General features: G+C 38.2%; 2 protein-coding genes across 2 annotated transcripts; both read right to left on the bottom strand.

Annotated features, from left to right (window-relative positions):
- Positions 1-643: 643 nt before the first annotated feature.
- Positions 644-5,394, bottom strand: dsela (dermatan sulfate epimerase like a). The gene has a single exon (XM_056744760.1). The coding sequence runs from the start codon at positions 4,661-4,663 to the stop codon at positions 1,082-1,084; it is 3,582 nt and encodes a 1,193-aa protein (XP_056600738.1). The 5' UTR covers positions 4,664-5,394; the 3' UTR covers positions 644-1,081.
- A 1,047-nt stretch (positions 5,395-6,441) lies between these two features.
- On the bottom strand, positions 6,442-12,700 carry tmx3a (thioredoxin related transmembrane protein 3a). The gene is made up of 17 exons (XM_056744761.1): positions 12,250-12,700; positions 11,871-11,986; positions 11,739-11,793; positions 11,593-11,632; positions 11,365-11,488; positions 10,433-10,478; positions 10,217-10,297; positions 10,004-10,103; positions 9,679-9,756; positions 9,504-9,570; positions 8,024-8,122; positions 7,726-7,783; positions 7,572-7,625; positions 7,390-7,446; positions 7,141-7,270; positions 6,985-7,053; positions 6,442-6,790 (listed from the first exon to the last, which is right to left on the bottom strand). Exons 2-17 carry the CDS (start codon positions 11,890-11,892, stop codon positions 6,572-6,574), a joined length of 1,299 nt encoding a protein of 432 aa, XP_056600739.1. The 5' UTR covers positions 11,893-11,986; positions 12,250-12,700; the 3' UTR covers positions 6,442-6,571.
- Positions 12,701-12,931: the final 231 nt, after the last annotated feature.

Raw genomic sequence — 12,931 nt, 5'->3', positions numbered from 1 at the left:
TCAGAGGAAACATAAACATTACACATACAGTAGCAAGCAGGAGTCTTTTCCACACTAAATGACCAAATGAATGAGCTGGCTATACCTGCGTGTAATATTATACAGATTCTCTAAAACAGATTCTATTCTTTGAAAAATTGCTTGCTGCAGAGTTCACACATGCTGTGCATATGCATATGAAAATATCACATCAATTCTCTTTATTTTCCTCCATTTCAGTTATCCCAGAGATAATCACACTCCATATACACAGAGCCAGTGGAAAATCCATTTGCATTGTGCCTTTTAAAACATTTCACATTAGTAGTCTCCTCAAACCGCATTAAAACAGTTCCCATTAAAATGAGAAATACGATGTTTAGTGATTTTACAGAAGGTACTTATTTGGCTTTTGAAATGCTCCATTTAGGATTACATGAGCACACTGTTTTACAAACTGACACATGTTTGCTATTGCTGTTGAGTTTATGGGTAAGGATTTTGTTATGTACATTTGTTTATTAAACAAATACATGGTGGCAAGATATTCTTCTTCTAGCCATTAACTGTAGGAACACAGAGAGAACAACATTAGTAGACATATATGATACCTTGCATGGCAGCGCTGGTGACGCTTAAAAAAGGAACAATGAACAAGATTGACTGACTACTGAACTCACCAGACTTTAATATTTTTGAGTCAATTATTTCTCACATTATCGTTCAGTAAATAGTTACAATGAAGCAATCGCAAAACTATAACATAAATAGCAAATTTCTTTCAACAGACCTAAAAACAATAGTGATCATACCCGAAAGAGACCTATCTGTTGGGAAATGCTCCCATTATTGTTCGTGAGCTGTGACCACATACTAAATATTCATGAATCAGTTTTGTGTATAACACTTGAAGGAGCATGTAAACATTGATTCCAGTATATTAAAACAGAGCACAAAACAAGTCATCTTTGAAATACTTCACAAGAAAAATGGCAAAGGCTTTCAAAAAGGCATTATTTGCAGACATCTTGAATGCAAATTTCCTCAAAAACACAATCTGTTGGTACATAATGAAAAATGCATAAAAAACACTGACATTGATTCACAAGAAAGAGTGACTGACAGTATGTCTTGTATAACCTAGCCTCTCCATAACAGGCCAACATGTGTCCTCAATGAGTTTAATCTCGTTTGATTCCATATTATCTTTCCAAACGTTGACTTTGGCAGGTGATATATCTCCTTCATATATCAGATTATACAGATTTGTGGATGTGGCAAATGTCAGCTGGTTTAAAGCCGCCGGTGCCAAAGGAATTCCAATAAAGTCATGGATCCTTCCAGCTGTTTCTTCAGGAAAATGTACAATATCCTCAAATTTGACTATAAGATAAGTGTTTGATGGGAGGCGTTGGCTCACCCTAAACCCTGCAGAATTATGAGCCAGCCACAGTTCAGCAAGCAGCCTTACAGGATTGGGGTCTGACTGAGAGAGAATTTTCTTTAAAGATAGAAACTCTGGGTTCGTCGTAGCGCCCCCGTGTACATGAGCGTTACTGTTAAACATGTTGGCTATGTGTCTTTTAATATTCTTGCTTGAGTACAAGCTGGGTTTACTGCCATACAGCATGATGTAAATCCACGCCCGGGGGTCTCTGACCACATGAACCGAGCGAAGTGAAGGCCCGATGACCTCTCGAAGAAACGGCAGCTTTAAGAACCACCCGCCACTGCCCATGCTCAACACCGGCCGGGCATTTGGGTACTTTGACAGGTGCCGTCTCAGCTCCTGTATGTAGTTTATGTCCCTGTGGACAGCCTTGCGTCCTCCAGTGCTCCTTTGATCTGACAGCAGCATCCTTTTCTTTCTCTTGACCTTAGGCCCCGTCTCATCATTGCTCTTGTACAACTGAATGTTCTGCAGATGCAGTTTCACATTGTGCACTATGGAGTGGAACCATCCTTGAATGACTCTAAATTGTCCATTCTGTGCATCTGTTTTGGACCACTCACACGAGTCCACCAGAGAGACCAATGGAGATGAAGGGAATCGGAGGTACGTGGATGGGACTCGGAGGAATACGAAGTCAGAGCTGTTATCGAAAAGGTGCTGGAGGATCTCCATACCCGAGCCTGGTATAGACGTGATGGTGATCACAGGTAAACCATCAGGGATTTCTTCACTGGTGTCCATTTTATCGTTCAAGCTTTGGTCTTTTAGTTTAATATTGCACAGGAGCTGTTCACAGCCGTAAAACATTGAGAGAAGTTCAGTCACCCACAAAAACAGCACGCAGATGAGAGTGCAATGAATGAGCATATTAAAAGACATGTGGAACTTTCTTTTCCTTATCATAAAACCTATTGCAAAATACAGAGTCAGTACTGCAGAGATGTTTACCAACAGTCCAAAGTCAAATATTTGCCTGTGAATACTTGTGACATGACTCGGCAAGTGTTGAACTCCTTGGCCGAACTGAACTATTTTATTCTTGTCCTCTGTTTTAGCGAATCCTGCAAAGCCCAAGTAGCTCTGTCTGGCCTCGATATCTTTGTAGTTTGTAACAACCGACACGACAGTTTCCGTGTCATTAATTATCACGGATAGCCGCACTCCGTTTTTACTGACGTCTGTGAATTTGCAGTCCGAGACCTTCACATACGGGCCATGCATCAGAAACGCCACTCTGGTGACTGGGCTCTCTATGGGAAAGGTCACGTTTATGTATTGCGTCCATCTTTTCTTGAACTCAGCAGCCTGCTCTGCCTCCTGTATCCTGGCAACGGGGCTGGATCCATGCATGTCCAGCCAAAACATTTTGTAATGGGCATCCCACACATCCATAAAAGCTCCGTTGTACTTTCCGAAAGATCTCTGAAGAGCGTACCTGAAGTCAATGTCTAGGTTGTGAAAAAACGCACTCATAGAATTGATAGGCGAGTGCTCTTGTTTCTCCACGTGGTCTAACACTAATAATGTTTGCGAGTTGAGAAGCACCAGCGCTCGATACACGCTCTTTAGCTTCATGGCAGATGAATAGGCCGACACGGACTCTCCGCTCACAAATAACATGTCTACATGCTTCGAGGCAGCAATGACCTCCCCCGCTGTATCTCCGACTTCTTTCTCTCCCCATCGCAGCCACTTTGAACATTCCCCTAACTGCCCCTCCCAGGGCTGGCTACATTGACTGGTGGGGGAGGGAGCAAATACCAGTACATTGTTCAGGTGACTGTATTTAGGGCCATACAAGGCCTCAGACACGAATACCTGTCCATTGGGTGCAAAGGTGAAAGAATTCTGATCAGGGTGCTCGTGCCCTGGGTTGAAGCTCATCCAGCCGTCTACCCAAGAATAAGGTTGGGCGTGGACGATATCATACACGGCCCGGCCTCCTAATTTTCCAGATTTAAAGGACACAAAGGTATTACCATGAGCCCGAGGTAACCCTGCTCCATATGTCACCACACCCCAGTTGGAGAATATGTGCATGTTTGCTTTATTAAAGTCAGCCGGAGCCTGAAGAGTTAACTCCGAATCATACCATATGTACTCCGTATGTAAAGTGGCCCACCGCTGTGCTGCCGATTGCATCATGGGTCCGTCTTTTGGACGATGCTTCCTGATCTGCTGTGCCAGCCAGTTCCCCGAGCCATTGCGGAGCACGTACGAATCCAAAAACACAAGCTGACTCTCTGGCCCGTAAAACCAGTTGTAGTTGGAGTCGGCGATGCCAACCGTCCTCTGAAATCCAGGAAGCAAAGTAGCGTAATAAAACATGAAGTGCATCCTCAACCAGTTGTTTTGTGTGTTGTCTATTTGAAAATGACGCGATGCCAAGTAAACATACTGAGTGATGGATTTTGCCGTATAGCTTCCATACGCGACACCCTCGTCGAGAGAACCATCAACAATGTGGCTGAGAAGAAACATCGTCTTTTCCATGTAGTTGACTGAGACTTGCTTCCATATCATGGTCACGGGGTCATTATGTTCCCCCGCCACGAGAGCGCCGATGAGAATGGCTAGTATATTGGTTGTCTGGTGGTTCTGGAGAAACTGCCTCCCCCATCCTCTGTGCTTAGACAGCTCAAAAAGTTCCTCCGTAGTCGATCTGATTTTCTTCAGATAGCGGAATCTTCTCTGCGTGTCGAGAAAGGGATAAATGAAATCATATGCTGTGGCAAACCCAGTGAGCGAGTGGGCCACCGGCACTTCATCGTTCGGGGCGCTGGATACCATCCAGTCTGGATACTTCACCATTCGATCCATGTACTCAATCAGAAACTGAGAGGCGGCCGCATCGTTGGGCCGGAGCAGACAGTATAGAGCGAGGGGGGGTAAATTGTTGCCGTAAATCTCGTTCCATTTCTTGCCGAATTCCTCGTGGTTCAAAGGTGGCTGATAAACTGCTGCGTTGGATAACATAGTGGAAACAGCATTGTGAATAACTGTGAATATGTGTCTGTGTGTGGTGTCTGCCCTTTTTTTCATCAAATGCACCTCGTTCTGATCAAAGTATAGCTTGGGGTGAAGATGCGATGACATGGTGATATTGCCTGCTCGCTGTTCAGCGTCCTCATTCAAAGATCTATCAGACGCAGACGAGATGCCAAAGAAAACTTGTATCACAGCCAAGAGACAGAGCAGAGACGAAGACCTCTGTATGCACTCCACAGCCATGATCCAAGAAACAGATGTGAAGGCTTCCTTCTTGGAAAGATCCTCCTTCACAGAAACCAAAAAATGAGTCAAAGTTATACTCACATGTGGGGCGGCATTATTTATCTTTTCCAGACTTTTCCCGGGTGTTTAAACTGTGTTCAAATTCCCTTGAGAAAATGCAGCCAACTCTCATAAAACAGATTTTTGTTTGAAAAACTAAATAAAAAGCAAAAACCTCTGACAGCAAACTGAACAAAATCCTCGCATTTTGTTAGCACGTCATTTTAATAATTTCCAGATTCCATCATATATTCGTTTAGTCTCATACGTTAGCGGATACCAGGAACTCAGAAGAAACGTCGCTTTACAGTATTGACACAGAAGCCGTCGATCCATTTCTGACCGTAAAGCTATTTGCTGGTTTCGATGAAAAAGAGCCCCAGAAAAAGTTGCCGTGATCGCCAGTTCATTGTTTGTAACATCGACGTATTTTAGCGATCCTGTGACACGAGAGGCGAGATAATCCGCTAATCCACTTTACTTTTAAAGTGAAGACAACTCATCCTTTGCTCGGAGGCTCGTCCAGATGGTGATCCTTCCTGATTTGATTTGTGGCAAATGAAATATCCCGTTGACGCGATTACTGGAGGTTTGTGTTTAAATAGTAAACCATTAGAAATAAATCTGAGTTCTTCTCCCGTCACAGCACTGTCTCTGTGAGCTATAGTTAAAGTATGTCACTTTTTCCATCTTCCTCGAGTTATCTGAACTATCACTTTTAGCATTGCTAGTCTTCATTGTGGTCAATAGATGGCGCCTTAAAATCGCATTCAGTTCGTTTATGAGTTTAATGATTTGTTGAATAAAATTGGTAAATTAAACTGTAGTTTCGTGCTCATTTTAAGGCACAGATCAGAAGATAGTTCATGCTATTGAAAACTAAGAAAATAAGGGTACATAAATATAGCCAGTGGACAGTTTTACTCTCAAGAACATTTCCATGTAATTTATTTACTTTAACACTTTACAAGCATATTTCATAAATGCATATTGTTTTACCTTTAAAACTTCAGTATGTTAAAAATGTAGTAGATTTTACTCAGAATTAGTTTTGAGTAACAGTAAGAAAGTATTAAGTTTTATGTATTGTAGTATTAAAGTTGAAATGTAAAAATGTCTTTATGAAATGTAGAATAAATTGAAGAAAAAATGGCGAATAGTGAAGTAAACAAATCCAAAGTAAAAACTACAGAACAACTACTTACTGTAAGTACTGTTCACCACTGAATAGCCTATACATTAGCAATAAACCTTTTTAATATTTAAATATTTTTAAAAGGCCTTAAAACTGATTCAACGCAAGCTACAGTCAACTTATGGGCTGTCACACGATTAATCGTGACTAATCGTTTGCAAAATTAAAGTTTTTGTTTACATAAAATATGTGTGTGTACTGTATATAATAATTACTAATATATAAATACATACACATAGATGTATATATTTAAGAAATATTTATACATGCATGTACATTTTATATTTATATATAGTTTATATTGTATAAGAACATAAATATTTAATATATACAAATATTATTTTTCTTAAAATTTTACATGGATGTGTGTCTATTTATACATACATAATTATTATATAGAGTACGCACACATATTTAATGTAAACTAAAACTATTCTTTTGCAAACGATTAGTTGCGATTTATTGCGTGACAGCCCAAGACCCGTGTTGGTACATTTTCAATTAATGTCAAATAGGTGGACTTTCAAAATTCACGTGAAAAATTAAATAAAATTTACAAAACAGGGAATATACAGACCAATGACAATGCTTTGGAATAATTTATAAAATGAGAACAGCGGTAGTATGTATATGACAACATTGTCAACACAATCCTATAATAACAGTCTACATTAATCCTTTTTCTTTTCTCCTGAGGTTTTTCCTCTTTTGTCAGGTTGTGATAATTTTGCCCTCTTCCCATCAGATGCAGAGATGCTTGTGGCTTCTTCACCAGGTCTCTCGTCATCTGCTGGTACAGCGGTACACGTACCCCAGATAATTATTAAAACTATACCCACCGGCAGTGCACACACAAGACAGCAGAAGGCCGGAGCTGTCTGGAATGACGTCTGAGATCAGAGAGATTTAAATTTGTTAGGAGGACACCAGTGACCTAAGTATCAGACACAGGTAAATATTTGCTGAGTACAGCAGCTGTGTGTATTAGTGAACCATGTAAAGTGTAAATATTAACGTAAATTCACATATCGATGAAAATCAATAATAATGAATTTGTCAAAATAAGAAAGTATGTGAGTCTTACCACCACAGTAGACTTTGTTTTATAGAAAAGTCTTTTAGTTTGCTGCAATATTCCATTTCCTCCGAGTAACTGATCAGAGTAAAAGTAGATAATTCATTTAATACATTGTATTTCAAAAGCAGAAAATAACGTAAAGATTCCTCTCACTCTTTGTACCTTTACCCTGCCCTTCAATACATTGTTGAGGAAGTGAATTACATCCTCGGTGGTCTCAATCTTACTTCCTGGTAGAAAGTATCCATCCACAGACATGTTCAACACAATGATGGATGGCATCATGATTTCTCTAAGGAGGAAACAAATGATATGTTTATATACAGTATGTATATTATGTGGTATTTTATATTCACCTTTCGAATCTTATTGTTTGTCTTTGTAACTGCTGACGTGGTCAGTTTAACTCACCCCATTATAATTCCGTTGATGTATTCAGAATCAGTCACATAACCAAACTGGTAATCGCTGCGATAAAACACATTTGAATGTGTTTACACATCATTGTTTTAGTTGAAGAAAAACAATTCAATGACATGATAAAGTACATGATATATTCACGCTTTCAAAATAAATATGGTTATGTTACGTACTTTTTGAATTGATCTCTGTATTCTGTAGATAACCTTTCAATCAGAGTTTTGTAACTAAAAGGAAGGAAATTTTGATATTTACGAGGAAGAATAGAGATGTCAAATATTTCGTGCTGGAAAACCCTGATGTGTTTTTGCGTTAGTAGTCTCTTACAGAATGCTTTCCTCAGATGGCGTCATCTCATCTACTACCGCCAATGCCACAAGTTTACCTGTGAGGGGAGTGTGAGATGTGTTGAACACTGCATTTAATTATGCATGCATGCAAATGCTCACACACTGTCAAAGCATCAGGATTTATCACCTAGTGGCAGAAAGTTTGCGGTCATAAACATGCTGTTAATTAATGATGATGAAGTGTGTAAATATGAGATTCAAGTAAAAAAGATAAAGTTTATATATAATAAAAAAACAGTTGCCTTTGCACTCATGATGATGAAAAACAGGCTTACTAAGTTCCCCCATCTGGTAGAGACTGAAGTTATCAATTTGGAAGTAAGAGGGAAAGCGTTCTCGGTTTACCCACGCCGACAGATCACCATCAAGAACTTCTGTTTAAATAAGAAAATGAAGGAATAGAGTTTATGAATGTACTTGATAAAACGTCCTATTGTCATATGCAAATTTCTCTGAATGTTTCATATCTTTTCCTAAGCAACAACTGATCTCACATTTTATTACCAGACCGGATGTTTGACTTTATTGACTATGTATTACATCATGCAAATTAGGTTTTGCAGAGTATACACAGTCGAGTTGTTAACATATAGGGTGGGTATTGGATGATAGCTTATACACAAAATATTCAGAAAGGCTATGTGACACATGAAGCGCTTTATTTTCTCTCTGGCTCTGTTCATTCTTTGGTTTAGAATGGTAAAAGCCTGTTACTGCAATAATAATGTCTTCACGTACTATGACTTTTCATTCGTTTATTTCATACATGCAAGAACCTGTGCAAAGCTTTGGGTAAGTACTTCTATTATAATATTTCAAGATAATTGTTATTCATCTATTGCTATATAAGATATAACTCTGATGCTGGAAAAATGTAAATGTGCTTCCATTTTCACAATAATGTTTTGTTACTTTAAAATAACTTGTCAGTCCGAAGGATTGTTATGCATGTTATGAAAAATGACTGTCAGAAATTAAACTAATGTCAAGAAAGCAATTTCTTAACATCTTAACAGTCCATCACAGCCTGTCTGTTGACGATATCACAGCCTGTGTGTCTGTGTCAAACACATAGATGATTAAAATTTACAGCCAACTGAACATCACACTGCTGCATGGATGCATGAAATTCTTTGGAGTGATAAAACAAGAACACTGGACTAAAACACAGCTGTAATCTAGCTCAAACCACAAACACTTTAAAATGATTAAATTCTGATATATTTTGTATTTCTTTTAAGGCAAGACACAAGATTCTTTACATAATACCTTTTGCAAATGGCCCAATCTTTTAACCTGGTTTCATGGATGTGCTAACTATTCATGTTTTGGAGGACTCATCTGACAGCTCAGTGTTCCATGTCCTGGTTCAGTGTGCTAATCCCTTCCTGCTCAACCACTGGCTCAATAAGACTTTCTTTAACAATGGAGAAGTGCAGCAAACAAACACCCTGATGCTTCATGGCTGTCTTGGCTTGGTATTTGTATTGAGGGTGCTGCATCGTTCTTCACGCCTGCCTAATTCCCATTACTGGTGCCCTTTCCTAGTTACACTTTGCCTTGATGCCCTAGCATTCCGCTACCAGCTGCCGTCTGTGCCCCAATGGAACGGTACCCTTCGGGAGGCAATGAGGGGAAATAGCCTGGAGCTCAGACGCTGAGAGCGAGTTTGATTTTGTTGCTTGGAAACCCTTTGACTGTCTGATATCGCTTACAAAAAAAGATACATTGCAGTCGGACTGCAGGAAATATTACCGTTGTACAGGTAGAACGTCCCATCCTTAAAAACAGCAATGACAGGAACTTCATCAAGAGCCACTGCCTGCAATGACCATGAATAATCATGTTTATGTCCGAATATTAATTCATTCGACTCATTTGATTTTGATAAAAGAATTATAATCAGTATAAAGAGAAAATAATGTCTTACTTTTGGAAGAACGTCAACAGAGGCAGAGAAAAAATATGTGTGGATAATATACTCAGTTGCAACTTTGTGGTATTGTGCCTAATAAATAACAAGAATAGATTTAATACCACATAACAGTAATGACTTCTCAAGAGTTTTGTTTCAAGTGTTACCATTACATGAATTCAGTAAATACACTGAACCATTTGTGTACTGTATAACATTACATTACATGGGGATAAATACAATAATAACCACAATGTTTCATTGTAATGTTTCAAAATTATCAACAAGTAATTAATTCATTGCAAATGCATAGTACATGTTCATTCACATTTATTTTTACCTTAAGGAGCGACTTCCCTCCAATGTAGACAAAGAAAAGATCATGATGGCTCATGGCATGCTGGAACAACTGTACACTAGAGAGATGTCTTACGGTAGGTCTAGATTCATTGGAGGAAAAGAGAAAGCATTAGATTTAGTATTGGAATAACACTATACAAGTCTACGCACAACACAAAAGACATTTAATTTATGATATTAATTTAAGTATTACCCTGCAACTCTATTGGTGAATTCTATAATAGCATCCTTTGTTCGTGGTCCTTTGTAATCAAAAGACAGCTCTCCTTTTAAGCTTTTTAAAATATAGGGGGGAAAGCAGCAATCCATCAATAACAATACACTATTCTTCATATAATATGAAAAGAAGAATACAGAGTATATACATAATTCTCATTATGATTATAGTTAAGCTTCTGTAAACACTCACAGTTTTATCGTTGGATATCCATGAATATTAAACTCTGAGGCAATACCTAAAGAGGGAGCAACATTTTTTTAAAAGAGACTTAAAACGTGTTTAAAAGAGATAACTTTAACTTTCACCAAAAAATGAAGGCTAATTACCTTACCCTCAGATTGTTAAAAATCTGTATACACAAAAAGATCTGTAGTAAACACAGCGAAAGATATTTGGAAGAATGTCAGGAACGGATCTCATCCCCCATTGACTCCCATAGTAGGGAAAATAAATGCTATGGGAGTCACTGGGGGATGAGATCTGCTTGGTTATTGACCTTCTCCAAATATTTTCCTTTGTGTTCATCAGAACAAAGAAATGTATATAGGTTTGGTACAATCTAAAGGGGAGTAAACGATGACAGGATTTCCTTTTTTGGGTGAACTATAAACAAAATTATGTTTTATAGAGGGGAAAACATAAGGTGTAAGGCTGTGAGTTACATTTTATTTATAAGGATTATGTCAGGATTTATTGAGGAATTAATCTGCAAAAGGCAGACACCGAAAATCTAATTCCCAAAAACGTCAAAGGATTTCTAATTGCTGAAAATGTAATTTGTGCAATATGGCCAAGTGGTTAAAAAGACACTCAGCTCAATACAGAATAAGTAAATAGTCTGACGAACTGAGTCTCATGAGAGCATGAGGCTTGCTTAACTAATCCTATTAAACAGCGGGTAAGCCTATCCTGCCATTTAAGTAGCGTACAAATTGGTTGCTAAGCAATGCCATACTGCAATCTACTACATACTACAAAATGATACAAACTTAATATCCTACATACTATTTTAATATCCCACATGGACTATGCCACACATTTACCTAATGTTTACTATAATTTCAGAAATGCAATCTATGAGCAAAGCTAAACATGTATGTAGACACTTGAGTTTAACCTACTTGTGTGAGCAATGGTATCAATCTTGCCAACATTTACAGGAGAGCCCATACTCTTCAGCTCTGCACCCACTTCATACCATATTGGCTCAAATGTGTGACAATATGCACACCATGGAGCATAAAACTGCAACACAACACATCATTAGTTGGCAAAGCTAACACAAAGTTATAATGATAACTCTATAACTCCATTACAGAATCTATATTAACCGTAATATGTCCTCTCACCTCCACCAGCCAAAGATCATTCTGTCGGTGTTCCATAAACCTGTAAAAGTTGAATGTTGCAGTCAATTAAATTTAATCTATATCTATGTATCTATCTATAAAAAATACAAAGCTGTTTCTTTACAATAGGCCTATGCATCACTCACTTCTCATCGAGCTCCTCCACATATCCTGACACCACAGCAAAGACTGCCAGAAGCGCTATCAAACATATCGTTTTAGATGATTTAACATTTTGCATTTATATGCTTCAGATTAGAAGGGTGCCATCACAATACCTGAAAGTATTACGTTCCTCATTCTTGTTGTCCTGTTTCTGTAAATTTTAAATGTCACACAAGGTGTCTGAGGTGTGACATATTGAAGACTGGTTGTAAAGCTCTTGACCGGCCGACTGACCACATCAGATTAACCCCATTGAATAGGAATTTACAGAATTAGGGCAGGTTCTTTTAGGGGAATTAAGAGTTACCACTTTATTGAACTTGATGCATTTATTTCTATATTTGAGCTAAGCATGTCAATTCAACACATTGTATAATAGGTCTATCAATAATAATAGATAATAATCACAACAAAAACATTTAAGTAGGGCTTAAATTAAAGTGCAGATTTAAAAATGAAATAACTCTAATCAATTTAATTCAATAAGATCACCCTCATCATATGTGCCTGGGGATGATATGTTCAGTGGTCAGACCTTAAATCGTTGCATAATACTTGTTACACCACTCAATTACAATTTTAACTATTTGTTTGATTTACATTGATAAGGGAGAAGATTTTGCATAAGCAAACTGTGGCTTTATATCATTTTATACAAATGATTTGCGTGTACTTGACTTGTTGACCCGGTGACTAACGTAATCGTGTGTCATTTATATAATGTTGACTGGAAAACACCGCTTCTGCTTCCAATAGATGGCGCCATTTTAATCCATTCGCAATTCTGCTTCGCTTTCCTTTCGGATGCATAACTGGGGGAAAAGTATCGTGCATTGATCCTACGACTATAGTAATGTTACAATTTTGCTTGAAAATATGTTGCCAATTGTTTATCTGTTTACGTTTTTTAGTCGTTATTATACTACAGTATAACAAAATGCGATTAAAAGCCTACATATTACTGCCATCATATTCCGTGTTTGTAGTTTTACCAGACGTTTTGACATACCATTGGACAACGGTTTCTTCAGATACCATTTTGATTGGCGCGTAGACACATCGATCCACATAAGTATACGCCTATTTTTGCATACCCTCCTCAATGATTGGTTTAAAATAATTCCGTTTAACAAGTCCCTTGTATCTGTATGGCCGACGCAGACGTCAATCTCCA

Source organism: Triplophysa dalaica, chromosome 3 (genome assembly GCF_015846415.1).
Source record: "Triplophysa dalaica isolate WHDGS20190420 chromosome 3, ASM1584641v1, whole genome shotgun sequence".
In the NCBI taxonomy this organism is placed as follows: domain Eukaryota; kingdom Metazoa; phylum Chordata; class Actinopteri; order Cypriniformes; family Nemacheilidae; genus Triplophysa; species Triplophysa dalaica.
This window is presented reverse-complemented; position numbering and strand designations above follow the sequence as displayed.